Raw genomic sequence first — 23,054 nt, 5'->3', positions numbered from 1 at the left:
TCGATTTCATCATCCCTGAGCAAAAACTACCAAGTACCAGATACATTGGCTTCGTAACACATTTGTACACCTTTCCTATCCTAAATGAGAAAACACACGAACAAGTACTTTGCAAACTGTAAAACAATTTATTAATGTAAGAAATTGTTTTAAAAGCTGTTTCTAATGCAATGTCATTAGTCTATTCACTTTCTTTTCCACGTGTCTGGAGCTTTCGCCTCCAGACAGGCAGGCATAGAGTATCAGAGGGACCAGAAGCCAAACACCACCACCCAACGATTAAGACCAGACTAGGCATCTTGTGTAGGAGCACATGCATTTTCGTATTTCTCAAGCCCACTGCCTCCTGAGAGTGCATTTGTGTTATAGTACAGTGGGCAAGAAGTGGGAATCATCAGCTGCAATTCTCTCTGTATCTCGTTAGAGGCCTAGTTTCCCCTTAATGCACATGAAGACCTTTCATTAGCAGTAATGGTGGCTGCACAAATCGACGAGAAAAATAGACCCTCACCATTTTGATCTAGGAGATGAGGTTACTGGGACACTTGCCCGACTGGAGAATTATGACATTCAGAGATGCATGATTCCATCAGGGGAAAAAAAAAATTAAAATCTTTAAGAATGAAGTGCAATTTTAAAAGCCTTAAAACAGAGAAGGGCAAAAATCAAAATCAAAGAATTACAAGCAGATTGAGTTTAGGAATGGGTTAAGAAAGTGAAAGCCAAATGACAAGATAAACAAAGGTGGGGAGAGATTACTCAGGGGATCTGACAAAATAAGAACAGTTTCCAATACATACAAAGTAAAACGTTGGCAAGACGACGACTCCGGCCCAAGAAGAAAAGGCAAGGACCATTTACCGTCAGGAGCAGTAAACACTGCTGAAAGTTAAACAAATCCTTTGCCTTCAGGTCTACAAAGGAAGATGGAAGATGCCAGAAATGGCTGCGCCCTGGAAAAGGGTCAATGAAAAAAAATATCACTGAAGGAAATAAAAGTGACATCTGGGTTTATGCCTTGAGGTTGACACAAATGCTAGAAGCAATAAGAATATTTTCCTACTGCAATCAACTGTAAAGAAGGCCTCTTGGAAATCGGACACCCTGCATTGTTAAGGGTCTGATGAAGCGGCCCTTTACCTTTGTCCAAATGTAAAAACAGCAATTTTTGGATTAAAACAAGAGAAAAATCATTTTTACCTTTCTTCACAGTACAGCATCCGTGTACTACAATTTCTTTATACAGGGGAATTAGAGGGTTGGTAGGGGAGAAGGCACATGGAAAGACACTTTATCTGTTCATAGGTTGCATCTAGTTCAAGTCCATGGGTTCGCTAAGAGCTGGACACGACTGAGCAACTGAGCTGATGGAGTACAAGTCCTAGAGTAAGCATGGATTCAGCATCCCACTGCCATCCCCTCAACTCACAAAGGTTCCTTGCAGTACTTAAGTTAGTGAGGTTCTGAGGCTGCACCCAGTCTTTGGCAGTCTGCTGGCCATTGATTTAATGAAAAAATTGAAAATGGGCTGCCTACCTCATAGTTGTAAAAAAAAAAAAAAAAAGGCAATTGACTTCAAAATCAAGCCCATCAAATCAAATTGGCAGTTCTATTAAACTGATCACATGAGTTCATGTGACAGCTTAACAGCCTCTGAGAACAAGGAGGATGTAGGTATTTAAAGAATTATCTGGGACAGACCAAATCCCCATAGAAAGGCCCAAACTCTGCAAGTTAGGGGTGGAGGCTCTTTGAAACCATTCCACATAGAGGGACTGTATTCCTAAAATGATGATGAGGTTTCAGTATAGCCATCGTGGGTTACACTGCAGAGCGAAGCAGGCTTACGATGCGTCTGGGGACTTCCCAGGTGCCGCTAGTGGTAAAGAACCCGCTTGCTAATGCAGGAGACTTAAGGGACCTGGGTTTGATCCCTGGGTCGGGAAGACCCCCTGGAGGAGGGCATGGCAATCCACTCCTGTATTCTTGCCTGGAGAATCCCATGGACAGAGGAGCCTGGTGGGAAACAGTCCATATGGTCACAAAGAGTCAGACACAACTGAAGTGACTTGGCATACACCCACATAGGGAGTATGCATCTATGTAATAAGAAAGCTCAAGGCAACGGGTATTAGGCCACACCTGTTTGCTTCCACAATCAGCAATTTCCCAACAGCTCTGGCTCCCCAGGCCTCCTTTTCTACCTCAACGGGCCACATCAATCCCTGTCCCAATTGGTCTGAAGAGGCTCACTCCAGTCTGGGAGTCACTGCCAGATAAGTAGATTCGAACTTCTCCACAGCACATTCTCAGGCTACAGGAAGCAGAAACCATTCATTGCTTTTCCTGTCTTTATTAATACTGACAGACTCAGATCTTTAGCCTCCCCTTCATTATGTACCTATTAACCACCCCTTCCATACATGTCAAATAAAGAAGGAATCCTCTGCTCGCAAAGATGACTTAGTCACGCCCTCTATAGATGGACACTTAAGTTATTTACTAAAATAAGCCCTAGCAACCATTTGAAAAGTTAAAAAGTCACACAGTCCATGTCTGACTCTTTGCAACCCTACGGAATGTAGTCCATGGAATTCTCCAGGCCAGAATACTGGAGTGGGTAGCCTTTCCCTTCTCCAGGGCATCCTCATAACCCAGGGATCGAATCCAGGTCTCCCGCATTGCAGGCAGATTATCACCTGAACCACAAGGGAAGCCCAGGAATACTGGAATGAATAGCTTATCCTTTCCCCAGTGGATATTCCTGACCCAGGAATCGAACTGGGGTCTTCTTCATTGCAGGTGGATTCTTTTACCAACTGAGTTATCAGGGAAGCCCACGAACTATACAGTCCATAGAATTCTCCAAGCCAGAATACTGGAGTGGGTAGCCGTTCTCTTCTCCAGGGGATCTTCCAAACTCAGAGATCAAACCCAGGTCTCCCACATTGCAGGTGGATTCTTTACCAGCTGAGCCACCAGGGAAGCCTCATCTTGACCCAATTTGAGTATTATCAGCCCCATCTCTGATAGAATTATGGTAGAAAAAGATGCCTAATGAGAAAACTGATGAATGGTATATTCATATTTAATTTGAATGAGAAATGTTTACTGTAAGATGGAATTTACAGCTTAAGTAAAAAATTCTTTCATGACATTCTCATATCCACACCAGAGTTTAATGCCAGCATGGTCTGAAAGTAAAGTTGACATAGGTTTTCCAAAGAATGTTATAAAAACATACTGTGAATAGTGTAGTAACATTTTAGAAGACACTAAAATTTAAATATTTAGATGTTGTACATGAGAAATTACTGTACATGAGCTCCATTAATGAGGTTAACATTAGATAACCACATCTCCATTTCCGAGCTTCAAAAAACGAAGACGAAAGTTCTTTTAGTTTTACCCCCATTTAAAAAGAACAAGGTATTTTGGGCAGGCTAAAAGATTCATTCTCTTAGGCATTTTTTAAGAAAAACGCCACTTTTTCTAAAGCCTTATGAAACATTATCTATGATTATGGGGTTAATATCAAACAGCTTTTGCTTTTCTTGGCTTATAACATTTAATTTTCCATTGATTAACATGCTAGCTTTTTCTGTTCTTTTTTGTTCTTGGGTAAGTAAATGATTTAGACCCGGTACTCAGTTTATGAGCTTTTCTCATTTCAACTTGAAGAAACTGCAAATATTTATAGACGATGAACCACATGTATTTGTTCCTGAAAAATGTCAGAATATAGCACTCAAGTCAAATGCTGAACAGAAGCTATTCCCTAACACTACATACTGTGGAGATTTAATTTCCATTGACATGTTTTCCTAAACAGTTTTTCCCACTACAGTAATTCCTAACTCAAAAACTACTGAAATCTCCTGTTAAGTCTATGCTCACATATTACTGAGTTATGGGCACCTAAATAGTCATACAGAACTTCAGAAAGATTCCCATCTTTAAAAAATACAATAATGAATGAATGAATCCGTTAACCATACGCCACAAGGGAAACATTACATAAGACTATGTTTGAACCAGCTTTCCTTCTTTTTAGTTTGCTCTCTGATACTTTAAGGCCGCTTCGCTTTTATTCACAAGGAAATTCTAAATCTAGGCAACAAGAATTCGGGAAATGAACCAACAGTCTACCATCCACAAAGGCAGGGACTGGCTCTATCAATAATCCCCTCTGCCTAACAGTCAAATTCAAATACATGCTCACTCAAATAAGGAATCACCATGGAGGGACTGAAAAGCAGTATAATGTTCCTGAAGGTAACATGGAAATAAAAAGCCTCAGAATTGTATATACCCTCTGACCAGTAAGTCTGCTTCTAGGAATTTATCCTAGGAAAACAAATTACATGTGAGCAAAAACCAATATCCTCAGTGGAGAGCCGCGGAGCACAGCCTTGTCAAAGCTCCCACTCAGGCTGCTCCGCACCCACCATGGCCCCCTACAAATCTACCGGTGCTCACACCACTCTACAAGTAACACACCTGCCTCCTCCTCTCATCTCCTCTGGACAAGCAGAGTCAGGCACAACCTGTCACTAGGCAGTATCCAACTCTTTGCAACCCCATGGACTGCAGGCTTCCCTGTCTTTCACCACCTCCCGGAGTTTGTTCAAACTCATGTTCATTGAGTTGGTGATGCCATCCAACCATCTCATCCTCTGCCGCCGTTTTCTCCTTTTGCCTTCAGTCTTTCCCAGCATCAGGGCCTTTTCCAATGAGTCAGCTCTTTGTATCAAGTGGCCAATCTGCCTAAGGACACACTAAAGGGAAAAGAGCCAGGGTGGAACCCAGCTGATTGATCCCAGGGTCCCAGTGCTGCCTCCAAAATAGTGTTGCAAAAAAAAAAAAAAAAATGTCCCTTCTTATCTGTTACCCATTCCTTTTGACTATCTTTCTAGAGGCCATGTCTTCAAAGGGAAAATCACAGCAAGAGTCTCACAGGCATACCTCCACCATCTTGGTGACTCACTGATTGTGGTATACAAATGGCAGGATTTTTTAAAATTTTCTTTCAAACGAAAAATTATTACAACAGTCCTTTCCTTCCTAATGTAGTACTTATTTCTCAATTCCTCTTTCTTCACTCATAAAACTTGCTATTAGCAGAATTATTAATACATTTCATGGTATAAAAAAATAAACATGAAGTCCTCAATTCAAACACACACACACAGAATGAATTTCATTTTCACACAAAACATGGTCCTTTAGCAAAATGATTTTTTAAAAAAATTCCTGTCCCCAGTGAACGGCCTATAAGCATGGGGACTGGCCAACCATCATCTGAAGAAATGAAAAGCCAGCCATCAGGAGTACACCAAGCGATCCCAGGCCTGAGAACAAGGGGTGCCAGGGCAGGAGCAGGAAGCCTGGGCTCCAGGTGCGCCCGCTGGCAAGCAAAGAAGTCCGAGAATTCACAGTAGGTGCCAGGGCCTCCAGGGCAGGAGTCAGGACAAGCAGCACTGGGCTGGGCGGTTGAAATGTGGCACCGAAAAGGTAACAAATGTGATGAAGCCTGTAGGTGTGAACTGGTGAAACTTTTGGTCGGGCCTGCTTTATCTTCGGAAATACATAGGTGAGAGCAAAACAAAAATAAGAAGCTTAATATAATACATATATATATATATATATATATATATATACACACACACACACATACATATTGTCTAAAACCAAATGAGCAAACAGTCAAGATTGGTTTATTTTTATTTTATTAATTGCTAGAAAGGCTTTCCAATATTCAAATGTGCTTCTTCTAGGAGTTGCCCCAGTGTGATCTTAAGAGTCTATGTTAACTTCTTTTTCTGGAAATTTCCTCTTCTTAGTTGTTGTATTCTTGAAGAGCCTGGGCCATGAAGAGCTTGCCTAAGTTCTGGGCAGTGAACTCCTTGATGTTCTGGCAGTAAGTGTTAATCTGGCCTGTGCATTCAGGAAAGGGAGAAAGAGTCATAATGTTCCACAAACTGCAAAATGACCTAGAATACTAGTCACATGATAAACTCAGCATAATACAGAATCATCGGAATTTTATTATGTTTTGAATCAGTAACAAAAAAGAAGCAGACTCAAAGATATAGATAACGCACTACCAGTGGAGAGAGGGAAGAAGGGAGCAGTAACACAGAGGTAAGGGAATAAGAGGTACAAACTATTAGGTATAAAATAAGCTACAAGGCTACACAACACAGGGATATAGCCAATATTTTATAATCACTACAAATGGAGTATAAACTTAAAAAAAAACTGAATCACTAGATTGCACACCTGTTACTTACATAATATTGTACAGAAACTATACATCAATAAAAATTGTTTTAAAAGAGTTAAGAATTCTATTCACTCATAAGGGATAATAAACAATGTCAGTTGTTTTGAAGATAAGCTATCTTCCATTCTCGGTTACATGGAGAATGAAGAAAAATGACAACTTTTTAAAAGATAATCAGCAGTTACTAGCACATGTTAGTTGTCAATCAAAATGTACTGACAGTGCAGATCAGACCAACACTGTAACTAAGAGAAGTGAGAAAACAGCACTAGCTCTTCTCAGTCAGGTAGAAAGGAGACACCGATCAACGCACGGTAAACTGACCAGATCCCCCTGCCCCAGATGTTAACAACTACAGGAGTTTTCAGTCCATGCTCTGGAAATATTAACAGCCTCCTGCTGCAACCCCAGAGCCAAGACAGAGCCAGAGCGGGGAGACCACGTGAGGGGAGGGCTCCATTACTGCCCCGAGCCCTCAAATGAGTGATCTGATCTGATGCGACAGTCACACATTTCTTAGAAGCGTAAGAAATACAATTTCGCTTAAACTGGACCTTAGGTAAGAAATGTGTCTCAGTTTTCCAAATTTAATTTATACGTGTACCAGGAAGCTTTAAGGAATTTGGAATTTCCTCCTGCTCTAAAATATGTCAACAGAAATGAGAAACTGTAGAGGATCAGCTTTTCTGTGAGTAGGATTTTCACACTAACAAATCTCTTGGACAACTGGCTGACTGAAACAAACAGTATTCAACCACATTTACACACAAACAAGTTATACAGCTAAGTAAGAGCATGAATGTTATACATTCAACATCAGGTCCTAGCACAGGACACAAGGCCTCCACTACCTTAAGGCAGTGTTAAATGTTAGGTATCCCCGGAGAAACTCCATCCAGAGTTACACTCATGTTGCTACAAGACGAGTCACAGTAAGGGAGACGCTTCTTCGAGTCAAAACTACAGTTCATTTCAGGCACCCACAGTCAGGCCAGGCTCAATCAGGCCACGGCACCAAAAGAAAGGGGTTCCAGCTAAATGGGCTTTTCCATTATGGGACAATAAGCACTTTTTCTTGGTTTCCATGTTAGATGATCCACAATAAAAACTTTCTCATTTTAGAAAGTTTATATAATCCCACCTCACCGAGGGGAGCACTGAAAGGACCTTAGAAATAACAAAGACTGACAAATTCTTAAATTTCAGAAATTACAGGTGCCAGATTCAAGTTCATCATTCCACCATTTTAAATACACTATCTTACTGTTAGTGAACCTCCCACCGTCTTCTGCTTCCTAAAGAATAAAGAAAACCAGCCATGCTCTGCACGGGCCAGCACTACCTGCAATGAGCAGAGAATCCATCCTGGCAGGGGGCTGGTGCGGTTTGAAGAGTTTGGACAGATCCTCCTCAGGGAGCGGGGGTTCTCCTCGGCTCTGCCGCTGCATGTTCTCCTGCTGGCGACGCTGCTGATACTAAAATTCAGACGGGGGACGGCTGGGTTACTATTCTCTACCCGAAGAGAAAAATAACACCTCCCTCACTTATGCGATCAGCAAAAATCCCACTGCTTTGAATTCCAATCTTGGTTTTATAAACGCAACGCTTTCTAATCCTTGCCTCTAAAAGGTTAAATATGGCGATGGTCGCGACGGTCAAAGAAAACTTTGTTATAAACTCTAGTGTCATTCTGAGTTCTAAGGGTCTAATCTAACTAATGATTTGGAAAAGCAAAGCTGGTTATGTGAGGGGGCTTCAAAGGCAAAGAAGCTCAAGATGAGTGAGCAAAAAGGGAGGAACTTGACCATTTATGACAACAGGGTAATAACAGCACAAGTACGATTCATCCTAACTTACAGAACTACGTAATGAAATACCACAGTGTAGAAGTTTTTCAACTTTATCTCTATTGACCAAAAGAACAAAAATACTGATGATGTTACTATTATAACATCACTATAACAACATACTATTATTATAATAGTAAATACTATTATTATTCTTAACAACAGATAATCATCTGTGTTTTAGCACCACAGCTGAGAATGAATATTAACTCAGATAACACTTCAAAAACTTTCAAACTCTGGATTCTATGATTTAACGCAGAAAACGAGGGAGTATATATAAAGATATAGACCAACTATAAACTTACATTTCTAATTACAATCAACATGCTGCTTAAAACAGCAAATGGAGTAAGTCCATGCACAGCCTTAGGTGGTCAGGCAATGGCAAACCAGGGTAGGCTGGTAAAAATTTTAAGTTCTTAGGTTCCTAAAGAAGGGAAGTAACTTGCCTGGAGAAGATTTCTATTTAGTATGAGGCATGAGAATAGAAGTTAGACAAATCTAAAAAGGGTTATGAATGGTGCTAAGAACAAATGTCAAGTGTAAAAATTTATGACAGAATTAAAAAAAAAAAAAAACTCTCTTAAAATTGGTTCCCAGAATCAACTGTCTCATTGGTGACAGATTCTCACAACTTGATCTTCCAGTGGAGCCTGGACTATAGGAAGGGCCAGTAGGAGAAAGGATCAAAATGGTTTTACTCTCCCCAGAGACATTCACCATTACCATCTTCATCACCATCTTTTCAGTTAAAAAAAAAACAAACGTATTTTATAGACATATATGTGCTTTTTAAAATTTTATGTATGCTGAAACAATGTATTTTAAATTTCAGTAAATATATGAACACTGAAATTTTTAAATAAAATACTCTCAGAACCACTTAGTTGCGCTTAGAATTCTATAGTTACCAACACCTAAAGTACATTGTAATGAACACACTAGTCAAACACTCGCATGGATATACATCCTGGAATCAACTATCTATGAACCGAATGCTAAGAATATTCTGGAGCAATATAGTCCAAAACAGTATTCCACAAACTGTGAGAATCAATCATGCGGCCTTCAGGCAACACTGACAAAGAAAAGTATGATTGGCCAGAGCACTATGGATGTGCATATGAGAACATCCAGGTAATCCTAGGGTTTTTTCTGTGTTATACTATCTATTTCACAGCAGTTGGTCTATTATTTCCTATCAAAATTGCCTGCTCTTAATCACAATTGCTCAGTTTTTTAACTGAACTGAAGATTGCTAACTGTACTGCAATAAGCCACTAGCAGACCTAATTGTTACTAAAGAAATGAGCTGTGACCCTCCAAAATCTCTCTGCCTGATTTTCTCAATAAATGTTGCCCTTATTTGCATAACCTTGGCATTACCATCTGAGCTTAAAATATTAGCTCTCTTCAAGACAGGTATTTTTAAGTACAACTTGCAAATAATCTATTAGGAACATACTATATAAAGAATAATCTTTTAAAATATGATACAGAGTTCCCAGCTAATAGTCAATGATTTATTAATTTAGGTCATTTTGAAGATGACTCTTCAAGCATCACACTTAGAAATGAATTCTATGTTAGCTGAATTTTCCCAAATACCAACCTGATGTTTCTGCTGCTGCTGTTTACTCGTGTTCCTCATGTATGTGTTATATTTAACTATATCTTGGCTCATTTCATCCACTCTGTCCATCAGCAGCTGGAGTGTCTTCCCCAAGTGATTGCTGAAATATAAAGTACAGATACTGACATGTCGAACTTTTAAAGTTAAAGCTCGGCCACTGCTCTAATGCGATCTGCCATTTGCTTAAAAAAAAAAAAAAGCACCCACATACAAGAAAGCAAGGCGGAGGCAAGAATGTGAGTCAGCATGTTATTAAACTTTTTGTATCAAACCCACAACTATAACTACAACGGTATTTGAAATAGCTCAGTTTCTTACTGTCAGAGCATACACACGTCAGAGCAGTAAGCAGTTAAAACGTAGCAGCAGCGGGTTATCTAAAATGTGTACTTTTGGAACAACCAAGTTTAACCTAAGCTCAGTACTCCTGAATGCACTTCCTTAACCCCACCATGGCCCTCCCAAACTGTGCTCCAGATATTCGGATCAGAAGTCACAGAAAGGAAGAACCAGGCAAAGAGACTTGAGACTTCTGGCACGTGATTTCTCTACCTAGCTGATTCTGAAAGAGTAACAAAAGCATTATTCTGCAAGGCCAAATGAAGAGGGCTCCTTTCCCTCTATCCTTCCTAGAATCTGAAATATAGTCATTTTTCATCTTTTCTTCTCCAGAAATTTCGACTGTAGCTTACTTACCAAAATCTTATAAAGTGATGCTAACAGTTTATACAGTGCCCATCATATTCACTGATTTCCTCCTGCAACCATCTCCTACCATGGTAAGGCCCTCTACACAGAGATGTAATCTAAAAATAACTAGCTGACAAACAAGATTCATTCATTCATTCCAAAAGACTATTTACTAAATTACTATTATGTTCCAGCCTCAGTGTTGTTAACAAATAAGGAGACAACAATGAGTGAGACGTTCCTAGTCTTGGTCTTCACTAGCTTACAGTTGACAGGAAGAAGGGAAGAGATGAGATAGACACTTACACAGTATGGTCAGAATATTTCTTTTAAAAGATGACAGGCTGAAAGCAAAGGATTAGAAGGCATCAGCCATGCAAAAAGTATTCTAGGTGGAAGAAAGCACAAGTGCTGAAGGCCTGAGATGGGCAACAACTAGACAGATTTTAAAATATGGGGGCCTGGCATGGGAGGAACACAGAGACAGGTTAGGGAGGCCAGACAAGCACATATGAGGAACTGTTGGCTGTCCATGCAACACTCCAAAAACATAGTGTGAATGAGACCCTGTGACTCTAACATGAATGGTGCCCTGGTGACATGTTTTGCCTTAAATTTTAAAATGACCACCCTGGCTGCTATACAGAGACTACACTGGAGAGTAGAAACCAGAAAATGATAAAGAGTCAGAAAACCAAGATCATGGCATCTGGTCCCATCACTTCAAGGCAAATAGATGGGGAAACAAAGGAAACAGTGACAGACTATTTTTTTGGGCCTCAAAATCACTGCAGATGGTGACTGCAGCCATGAAATTAAAAGATGCTTGCTCCTTGGAAGAAAAGTTATGACCAACCTAGACAGCATATAAAAAGCAGAGACATTACTTTGCCAACAAAGGCCCATCTAGTCAAAGCTTTGGTTTTTCTAGTAGTCATGTATGGATGTGAGAGTTGGACTATAAAGAAAGTTGAGCGCTGAAGAACTGATGCTTTTGAACTATAGTGTTGGAGAAGACTCTTGAGAGTCTCTTGGACTGCAAGGAGATCTAACCAGTCCATCCTAAAGGAAATCAGTCCTGAATATTCATTGGAAGGACTGATGCTGAAGCTAAAATTCCAATACTTTGGCCACCTGATGCAAAGAACTGACTCATTGGAAAAGACCCTGATGCTGGGAAAGATTGAAGGTGGGAGAAGAAGGGGACAAGAGAGGATGAGATGGTTGGATGGCATCACCAACTTAATGGACATGAGTTTGAGTAAACTCCGGGAGTTGGTGATGGATAGGGAGGCCTGGTGTGCTGTAGTCCATGCGGTCATGAAGAGCTGGACAGGACTGAGCGACTGAACTGAAGTGATGGAAGTGCTGGAAAGGATGAAGAAAAATTAAAACGCTCATCCGTTTGTGGTGAGAATGTAAAACGGTGCTGCCACTATGGAAATCAGTTTGGTGGTACCTCAAAGAGTTAAACGCAAAGTTATCATATGACTCAGCAATTCTATTCCTAGGTGTGTGTGTGTGATATACACACACACAATCAAAAGAACTGAAAAATCATGCTCGTACAAAAACTCACATGTGTATATTAATACCTGCATTATTCAAAACAGCCAGAAAGTGGGAACAAGAAAAGGATAAATAAATTGTGATACATCCATATAATGGAATACCACTGCATGATAAAGAGAATAAAGTATTGATCCATGAATGAAACTTAAAGGCATTACACTAAGTGAAAGAAACCAGACACAAAAGGCTACTTATAATATGGTTCTATTTATATGAAATGTCCAGAAGAGGCAAATCCACAGAGACAGAAAGCAACAAGTGACTGGAAGGGGGTGGGGAAGTGAATTGGTATTGATTGCACAATGCTGCAAATATATTAAAAATGTGTTCCTTAAAAATGGTTAAAATGGTGCCTTCATCTTCTGTGAATTTTACCTCTACTTTTAAAACTGCATACGTACATGCACGAAATATACCGTGGTATTCGACAGCAGCAGTAGTGGCATGGACTAGCCAGTGGCAGTCAGCATGGAGGAAAGTGGGCAGAACTGAGCGCAGCATCAAGGCTGACTCCCTGCTTCCTGGCCTGAGCAGCTGAATGGTTGGTTACAGCACTTAGGAGAGAAAAGAGACTGAGGAAGAAACAGAATGGGAATCCTGGGAATGAGTAAAACTAAATCCAGCTAAAATGCGAATTCTATATGGATTCCATCTGTAACCTAAAAAAAAAAAGAAAGCGTTGACTCTTCATCTTAAATAGTAGAAAGAGCATAGATCTGGTCTCTGTGGATGTGTGTAAATTAATCTTTTAATTTTAGGTCTGGCACTACCTACCTTACCTTGATATAGTAGCTTGGCCTAATGACTTAACCTAAAAATGAAGTGCTTTTGGCCAATTAAATCTTATTTCCTACTTATCTTATTATAATTTTGTGAATCACCTTTAACTTTCAGACATTTCTTCTTCCTTGGAATCAGATTAAGTATTCATTTACTGTTTTGTTTTGTTTTGTTTTTTTTCAAATTTCTTAATAGTCTGATTTTAATTCATCTGTAATTTGAGCTGATAGTGCAAGATGAGGATTAAAAATTTTTTCCCCAATATCTAATCAAATGTCCAGATCGACTGATTATTTACACTGCTTTCCAAATAACTTCTGAAATTTAACAACACTGTGTCCTCTAACATGCATTCTTTCAACATACATTACTAAGTACATACTTACTTTCCCAGTCACACTCAAAACATTCTACTGAGAAGGGAACACAAAGAGAGAAGTACAACACAGTGGGGGGAGACTCTATGATAGAAGAGAAGCATAGAAGATAGTTTGATAGGATCAGATTATGTGACAGTTGAATTCTGAGTTTTTGAAGGAGCTGGAGATGGGAGTTGAAGACAAGCAACAGGGGGAGGGATGCTTCAGCTACTGTGTGTAGGAAGCCTGTTCAGAGACACTGGCGTGAGAAGTGTGACCCATCTGCAGAACCACAATTACCTCAGTCCATCAGAAGCGCGGAAGAAGGGCAAGATGTGGGCAGAAGGGGAGCAATGAGCTGAAGAGGCAAACAGTCACACAGCAGAGACTCTTGGAAGCCAGGGCTAGAAGTCTGGATTCTATTCTAAGGACAAAGGGGACTCAGCCAAAATTCTAAGCAAAGGAGTAATGTGATCATACACTTTAGTTTTAGCAAGATAACTGCAATGAAACGGGAAAAGGTCAGAAGCAGGAAATTAAGAGACTGTGAAAGTAATCAGGAAAAGAAATAATGAGGCCCTGACCGAAGGCAGCCACAGACAAGGATGTAGATGAGATTACCCCAGGAATCACTTACAGGAAGACAGACCCCAAGAAACACATATTTAGGGATGAGCAGAGGAAGGCTAACTGTGCAGAAAGACAAGTAAGCCAGTAGTAGAATCCTAGACTCAAAATATTTCAGGAAGAAGCTGTTATCAACACATTAAATGCTTAAGAGTCTACCAGGTCCAGCAATACAGTGATAAAGTCATCCTGTATGGCTTGAGCAAAAACTCTATCACAGAACAGATGGAACACTGAGTGTTTAGGATACGTGGGAAATGAGTAAATACAGAGAGCGACATGCAGAAAATCCTATTAAAAAGTTTGTAAAGGAAAAAATCAAGTAAATGATGAAAGGAAATGGATAAACTGATATAAGGTCAAAAGGTGTTCTTTTTGGAACTTCATCTTGTAAGATGAGAGAAGCTTAAACAAGTTTAAATGTCCTTACTTATTCTTAGGAGATGCACGTTCAAGTATTTAGGGGTTAAGTATCAGGTCTGTAATTTACTTTTAAATGGTTCAGGGAAGAACCCATTTATGTCTACAAAGAGAGTGGGTGCAAAGGTATACAAGTAAAGGTTTATGCGTGTTTACTGTATGATTTACCATTCTTTCAATTTTTCTCAAGAGTCGAGCATTAAAAAAAAACAAACTTTTTTTTTTTAATGGGGAAGGCCAGTCAACAAATGTAACAGAAAAGAACCAGCACAGACAGGAACTGGAGATACTCAGGAAAAAGGGTGCAGAAAAAGAGAGACCGGATGAGACCTCATAGAGACCGTGAACTCTCATGTTCACCAGTGAAAGAACTGAGGCACCAAGAAATATGAAATACTGAAATTCACTACAGGATTATTTGTCATATAAGACATTTATATCCTGAAGTGCAAAGAAATTCAGAGAAGGGAAAGGTCAGCCCCAATCCTTGACTGGGTGATGGAAGAGAGAGTAGAGACACAGGAAAAAGCTACTGAGGAGAATTACTGCCACTGCAGAGAAAGATTGAGTATTTGTTTCCAGATCTCGTATCCACGAGTCTAACCACACCGATTTCAGCAACAAGAAAGGTACTACCAGAACAGACCTTCCCTCACCACCAAAAACTGTCTTTCCTGTAAAGTACTAACATCCCGTGTTATACAGGTACATGTCATAGTGGAAGAGCGCGAGCACAGGTATGTGGACTGTGAACATATCATAACATTCTATTACCACAGTGCTCTTAAGAAATCTAGCCAGCAAGAAATACCCGAAAATCTGCACAGTTCAGGTCTCGAAGGGCAAAAGGAATTAACAATAACACAGAACTGTTTCACAGATAACGTTCACAGGGAATCAGGTACATTACCAAGAGCAACTTTATGGGGATCTTTTCAGTACCAGTGCAACCAGAATATTGAAACAGAGCTACGGTTCAGAGTCTCAATAATATAGTCTTTTCTTTTATTGCCCAGGAAACAAAGAACTGGAAGCAGAGAACTTAAGCAGCTGTGAGCCAGGACGCACAGTGACAAGCCTGCTCCGGCTGCAGTGTCAGTTTGTCCTTACTGTCCTTCATGTATGCTGCCCACACTTAGTTTACTTTTTTAAAGAAGAAATAAAAGCAGAATTTTTTTTCATGTGTGAAAAACTGAAGGCTTGGGTAACACATTTTAAAAAATTAATAAAGGCTGTTATGAAATACCAAAACTTCCATCTAATAAAATTGAGAATCAGAATTTTTCCAATGAAAGGGAATGTAGTATGTTTTATTCATAGCATAGAGCAAATGTATCAGGTAAATCAAAAAACTGATACACACATATGGGTTGTGAAAAGCAAGACCAAGCACAGTGTTTACGGAGCTGCTTCAGAATGATTTCTGAGGCAGTTTCTTAGAAAAAATTTGTATGGCAAATGATGATTAACATCATTGTGCTACTAATGTTAGAAATTAAAATTTGAGAGGCACGAAGGTTACATTTATTTCAGTGTTTTAAATTAGTATTATCAATTCAGGTCAATGTAGCAGTCCATTAATATAAGCACAGCTTCAAGGTTGCTTCTTTTTTTCTCCCCAAAGGAATACCAATTTACTGTTTTAAATAGCTTCACATGGAAAGCTAAGGCCTTTTCCTATTTCACATAAAATACAGAAGATAAAAACTATAATAAAATAAATATTTGTCCTGATCTTAGTTGCTATGGGAACTATGAACAGTTTCTTGGCTATTATAAACGCTACTCTGGACAGACAGACATTGCAGACCAGCTCACTGGTAATGGGAAAGCAGAGAAGGGCTGTATTTGTTTTGTATGATCAATGAAGGAAGCTTGGGAAAAGGTGAAGACATAAATTATATAAGCAAAAGCTTTCACATAGTAAATTCAAAATTATTATATAACTATATACTTAATACATCAAATTGTAACCTTGCATGTTGAAAAAGGTTCTTAGCTCAGTGCTTTAAATACAGGTGTGCCGAGTGTGTTTGTGAAAGCAATGAAGAAAAATATGACCTTCTAAAAGAGACAAATTAAAGGACTATTATGAATGTATGTTTGCAGTCCAACAGTACACTCTTTAGTGCCAAATGAGCCTTACAACCTGGCTGTATTACTTAGCACTCCGTTTACCATCCAGTTTCCATCTCCTTCCCCCGTAAAGACTTTCTAATGGTCTCTGTGATGAGTTCATGCAATGGGAAGGTGGTTCTTCAACCACAGCCGCACCCATCCTGGTGCGTGGACAAGAGCACTGGGCACACTGTGCTTCCGGGTTTATCCTCACTTGTCTTACACTGAGGAAGCACAAAGCCTGTATATTCTTTTGTAAAGCTTCTATCTGGGATAACTAAAAATCTGATGAATACCTGAGCTTCTGTTCCAAGCTGGTTGCTTTAAGAAAACACACCTTGCTTTTCTCAGCCATTCAGCAACTGCATATTCATAGTTTACCTACACCTACCTACTGATAGCTTCCTTCCAACACAGAGAACAATCACTAGCATCAAGCTTAAAGAGCATTTAGGAGGAGCTATATATTATGTATATATAGTTGACTCTGTTCATATTTCTGTTAAAAGCAATAAATGAGGGGAAATGAAACATTAATTCCATAAAGGAAATACCCTGTTTTGGCACACCTCAGTCAGCATTTTACCAATATAATAAATAGTATCTTAGCAACTAGATAGCTAAGGCAGTCAGGATGGGGCAAATTATGTCACCACTGTCTAAGCAAAAACCAGTGTCAGGTTCAGAAAATTCTAATTTTGGTTCAAAATTCAAGTTGAAAGTTTACTGCTAAACAGAGTCTACATCTGAACAAGGGCAAGTGCCACAGTAAAACAAACAAGCATTTCTGGTTTTCTCCTAAGCATTATTAAGTATCCAGACATAACACCATAGCCTCTAATGTCGGTATACAATAAATAAGGCCGAGCCACATCAAAAAACCCCTCCTCCATGGGCATTTACCAGCTCAAAGCAAAAATGACACGGCAAGGGAGCTGTCAGCTACAATGACAAGAGGTAATTAGTATTCAAACCTCATCTCACTTTATCAATAATCATGGTGCTCTTCCAGGCTTCCCTCATGGCTCAAACAGTAAAGAGTATGCCTGCAATGCCAGAGACCTGGGTTCAATCCCTTAGTCGGGAAGATCCCCTGGAGGAGGGCATGGCTACCCACTACAGTATTCTTGCCTGGAGAATCCCATGGACTGAGGAGCATGGGAGCTACAGTCCATGGGGTCGCCAAGAGTCCGACACAATTAAGAGACTAACACTTTCACTTTCATGGTGTTCTTCCTGGGATTTGAGCAGAGCTGGACAAGTACTACGTGCTGTTACTATGGCTTAAGAACCTCCCAACATGCTTAAGTCATTTTTACCCCCTTGTTTCACAGGTAAAGTCTAAGTTAAAAAATCTTTTGCAGAAAGTGATTTAAAAAAATAAAAAAAAGGGGGGGGGGTACTTTTCATGAGACAGGGTTGCTTACCTGCTAGCAAGACTGAGCAATTCATGTTTGTCTGCTACAGCTGACTTCTTCTCTAGCTCCCACATTAGAACGTTGATCAGATGTGAATTTTTAATTACAATCGGCACTTCTTCAAACATGTGCTCAAAGGTGATATTTCCCTTTTTCAATCTGCAAAGCATGTTAAAAATACTTTATAGTCTGGTGGTCAGAAGTAAGTGTTAAAGTGACTATTTCATACATTTTACATTATTCCTAATTACAGGCCCTCTTCAGGGTTTTTGTTTCATTAGCAATCTTTAAAAAAGGGAGAAAAACTAGAGATCTACAGATTCAAGCACAAGTTGAGTGATTTGAACAATTCGGACAATGATGTGAGTTGGAGCTGTAAGACCAGAAAATAAGACTCTTAGCCAAAGAAACAATTCTTTCTTCATAATCAGCTATCTTTGAAATTTCACATACTAAAAAATGCAAATGTCATAAGAAATTATGCTATATAATCTATATCTAAAATATTTAAAATAAACAGCTAGAAAAGAGAAATACTCTCATTCTTGGAAAGTTCACTTTAAAAGCCAACTGAACTCAAAGAGATTAACAATGAGCAGGACACTCACAGGCTATTCCACACACAATGGTTGAAAACACAGGAAGAATGCAACTTCTCACAGTTTAATTATAATTACCATACCCAGGAGATGTTCATGAGTTAGCTTTTCTTTTAAAATTCTTTGTATCTTAATTTCTTTAGGAGCCAAATGGGAAATCAGTCATGAACTGCCTGTCCCAAATGAAGTCAAAGCCACTAACTTTAATTTATTAAGAAATACATATTCTTATAATTAATAGAAAATTAAAGAATTCTGAATTTTAGAAAATTTTAATGTAAATATCCCAGTGCCATTATGCAGGATCACAAAACAGCTTTAATAATTAGTTCTCTGCATTCCTGCCATCCATGAAATTTCCCAAAAGCCACACTCCTTACTAAACCCTTAAAATGTTGAATCTTTCCACACCCCGTCCCCCACAATGAAACAGGAGGTCAGAAAATAAGACAAACGGCTCACAACCATTCTGACGCAGAGCTTACAATCTGACAGCCGCTGAACACTCATCCCATCTCCTTTTATTTAATCATGCATTTCTTCAAATCCAGTAGCTAATTAATTCTCATTCTAACTGCATTCACCCATGGTGAGAACAACAGATGAGACATTCCATAAAGAACAGTTTAAACATGGAAAGGGAGAGATCAAGGGGCACTCAGCCATGCAGACACTTCTACCGTCCACATGGCAGAAGCATTACCGCACCACCGCCAAGGACTCAATACATGTGGCAAACTAGTATCTTAAAAGAAAAACACCAGTCCTTAACATGTGCCTTATAGGCCCCCAAACACTTACGCTTCGGGAGAAAAATCCTTTTCTTTACAAACTTCCATCAATTTAGGAGTCAGTCTGTATGCCTTTAGTGAGAGAGACCCTTGGGCAGTTTTTATGGGATCTCAAATAAAGAAAAGAGAAAGAAATTATTAAGAATCTTGTCACTACCAGTGCTCAAATGACACTGGTTCTGAGCACATTCTGTTAATTATTGTACAATCTTGGCAAAATGAAGATCAAAATAAACATAAATGAAGAATAAAATAAAAATAAATGAAGATCAGAGCACAATCTGAAGCAGATTCAAAGCAATATAGCAAACGGTAAGTGAAAAGGCAAAAAACTATCATCCTACTTATACTAGGCAGAATAACTTCCTCCTGAAAGTATAAATATAAGATACAAAATACAGTTATTTTCAAATCTACTCAGCTGGAACCAGCAATCTTGACAAAGATTAAATACAGCATATGTTCCATACATCTTATATATATCTTGCATAATTAAAAGAAAAATACTAATATTAAACATGAAAACTCACTGGATGCACTTGTGTATTTCCTTTGTCCCTAATTCAAATGAATGGCCCTGCAAACAATTTATCTATCCGAATAATCACTGTTCACATTTTTTTAGTTAAAGTAAATTCTAAAAACAAAACCATTAAAGTCAAGGTGCAATCACAAGTGTCTTTTTAGTTTTAGAGAAACTAATTTTGTCAAAACTAACTGCTTAAACACTCCAAGAGTAAGGGAGCTTAGCACTTGCTGCATGATAACGGCTCCGGCATGCCAATATTCGCCTAAAACCTGTGTTAACATTCATGTTGCCTGAAACTTAACACAGTGAAACTTTTAGCAATAGGTGATAAAATGAAAACCAAAATAGATTGAAACAAGTGGAAAATTCATCAAGGTCTGATGATGCAATGTTTCCAGCCAATATAAGTACACTTTAACAACTTGTTCTTTACTGTAATCCAATTGTTAACATACTGAAACAATTTGGGGGCAGCTCATAAGATTGATCGTATTCATTAGTATTTTTTCTGACAGATACTCAGGACGTTACATTTACTTCTCAGCTGGAAACTATATGCAAGTCTGCCAGATATGGCAAACTGTGAGTGTTTGGGGAGGGGGAAGGCTATAAAGCTGTTAAATTGCCTACAGTTCTGATACAGCACAGAACATCTGGTCTGGAGAGCTTGAGGAAACACCATTAAATAGGCCGAAAAGAAAAAAATCTTTGTGCTAAGAAACAGTCCAGGTTTTGTACGCTGCTGTCAGAGGTATAAAAAAAAAAAAAAAAAAACTTGGCACACTGTGTTATGATTGGTCAGTCACGTACAGAGCCAGACACTCTAGCAATCGGGGTTTGTTAGACATCTGGTCTAGTTCCACCAGCCCCTTCAAATGAGGGAGGGGAGATGGAGGAATAAAAATGAAGCAGCTACTCCAGCATTCCAAAATGTACACATCAGGGCTCTGATAGCAAGAAAAATAAACAGAAAGAAGGAAACCCTGTCTAGACTTAGCTGCTGCTGAGGCTGCTGCAGAAACAGGGTTGGTATTTACTTGGGAAGGCCTGCCAGGCTGCTCTTAGAGGCAAAAAGACAGAAAGCAAAAATAGTAGTAGCAATAATATTAAGGGAAGAAAAGAATAATAAAGGAAACTCCTACTAACCGTAAATGAGAACGACAGATTCTTCAATGGCATGCTGGTAACTGAACTGAGAATCCAGAAGGGCCCGGGTGACGAACGAGCCATAGTATGTGGACTGGTACCAGCCCACGTGGAGGTGGTCGATGTTTACATGGCGAAGGCTCCGCATCATCTCCATCTGATACTGGACTAGATGATGGGCATGAGAGGGACAGAAGAACAACTGTTTAATGACATCACCCATATGAAAAAACAAGCCTTTTTGGAAACAAATTTCTATACAGCTATTTCTTATCTAAAGGGAACATTTTTCCAGATTTTTAAATTCATTCACTTTACACATAAAGAAAACAAATTAAGCCTTCAAATCATTAGGGCATTTCTTTTCTCATTAACCAAAAAACATTCTGTAGAAACAGTATTAAAAATAATATTAATAGTAATAATAGTATATTAGTAGTAATATAATATAGTATATATTATAGTATAATATTATACTACAATATATACTATATTATAATATTAATACTAATATTAACAAGTAATAATAATGCTTTATTGCAAACAAGTAATTATGTGGTCTCTTTTAAGAAGAAATTTATGAATTACTAAATTGGTTGGCTGTAAGAAGTTTTGTTTGAAAGAATAAGTTAAGAGCAGTTATCACTGTTTTCAACAAAGCTTTTAGAACTAAGAAGATAAAACAATCAAGAAAACTAACGGGGAAACAGTTAACTACTATACAATTTAAGTATGAATGGGACACAAGCTGCAGCTGATTAAAAATATAAGAATTCATTTTTGCCTTCGTCTGGTGCCCCCTGCTGCATGTGCTAAACTTTAAAAAGAATTTTTTTCTTGTCTAAGAGTTCCTTTAAGTTAAGTAATCAATATTATTTATTAGATAAGTCATATGCTAATCACCATGTATGGAACAGAACAGTTGAATTAACTTCTATTGTTAATGACTATAATGTACATTATTAACTCAAAGCTGTATTACTAGGAAAATCAGTGCAAACTGACAATACAATAAATAATGTATTTTAAAAAGCAATATAGCCCAATAATGAGTAGCAAATATGTAAAACAGGAGAAAATTTTATAGTTAGTGTAATAGTCAAGCTATTTCTGTATAATAAATGCACTTAAACATAATTGTTTAACTCAAAATCCAACCATTTCATTTTTTAAATTTTTAATCAGGTTTCAGCAAAAGTGGGTTAAATGTCATTTCCTTGGTCACAGTGCTATGGTTTTACAAATCAAACAAAATTCAGGATCAAATATAAAAGAAACTTCCTCAGATGGACATGGTCTTTTCAACACCTGTTACTAGATAAAGAAATTATAAATCTGCTTATTCCAAAGAAAGTTGTATTTCTCATGATAAAAGATGGCAGCCAACTCATCAACTATTCAGAATTAAGTGCTTTTTGAATTTTTCTTTTTATATACAGCATGATGGTCTCAAAAAGCAGCAGTATAAAATTAATAGGTGATCCTGTATCTGTTATCTCTTAATTTTTTCACTCTCAAGCATATAAGAGATTCCCTTCCTAGCCAGTTAAGAGATTTCTATCAACCACATAAAACTAGGATAGAACCACTACTGTGATCTCTATTTTAAAATTTCACAACTCTTCTAAAGTAAAATCACTGATTTGGCTAGTAAAATTTAATCAAATGTAATTTATGAACGAAAAATTCTAACATTACCAGTAAAACAGGAGCCAGAGCTACTAAATTTAGTATTTATTCTAAACGGATAGGGATCAATTACAAGCAACTGACAGTGCAAACACGATTGTACAGGATGAGCTTTTTTTAAAAACAGGAACTTCTTAAACATCTGTTAATGTACAATTTAGACAAAATAAGCACAAATTTCTACCAACTTGCAATAGTAATAAAGACAAGACTTGGAATCTAGCAATCTAGGTTCTCATGTTGGTGCTGGGATTTCTCTCACGGGGAATCTTGCTGTCCTTCTCTGATGCTCAGTTTTCCCATCTCCAAAAAGATCTGAGAGCTCATCCCAGTCAAAACGCTCTGACTCCACACTGCTCACTGGATATGCTACTTGTAAGTAATGATTTTTCTATAAACTAAAGCTGGGCCTCTAGCAGGCATTAACAATTAAAATAAAAATGCCATCTCTAAGAAATATTCTTTAATCTTACTGAGTCAAACAGCCTGAATACAACAGATTTAATAATAGCATTTTTAGGAAGCATGAGTAAAACATCTTACAATT

General features: G+C 38.4%; 1 protein-coding gene across 1 annotated transcript in view; it reads right to left on the bottom strand.

Moving 5' to 3' along the window:
- Nucleotides 1–5,712: 5,712 nt before the first annotated feature.
- The window catches only part of EIF3H (eukaryotic translation initiation factor 3 subunit H), a 99,083-nt gene continuing 81,741 nt past the window's right edge, over nt 5,713–23,054 (bottom strand). Inside the window, exons 3-8 of the mRNA XM_004011773.5 lie at nt 20,819–20,986; nt 19,154–19,253; nt 17,763–17,912; nt 9,749–9,869; nt 7,629–7,761; nt 5,713–5,937 (exon numbers count right to left, since the gene is read on the bottom strand). Of these exons, the coding sequence (XP_004011822.1) occupies nt 5,840–5,937; nt 7,629–7,761; nt 9,749–9,869; nt 17,763–17,912; nt 19,154–19,253; nt 20,819–20,986 (770 nt within the window). The 3' untranslated portion in view covers nt 5,713–5,839. The remainder of the gene's footprint in view (nt 5,938–7,628; nt 7,762–9,748; nt 9,870–17,762; nt 17,913–19,153; nt 19,254–20,818; nt 20,987–23,054) is intronic.

Source organism: Ovis aries, chromosome 9 (assembly GCF_016772045.2).
Source record: "Ovis aries strain OAR_USU_Benz2616 breed Rambouillet chromosome 9, ARS-UI_Ramb_v3.0, whole genome shotgun sequence".
NCBI classification, from domain to species: Eukaryota; Metazoa; Chordata; class Mammalia; order Artiodactyla; family Bovidae; genus Ovis; species Ovis aries.
This window is presented reverse-complemented; position numbering and strand designations above follow the sequence as displayed.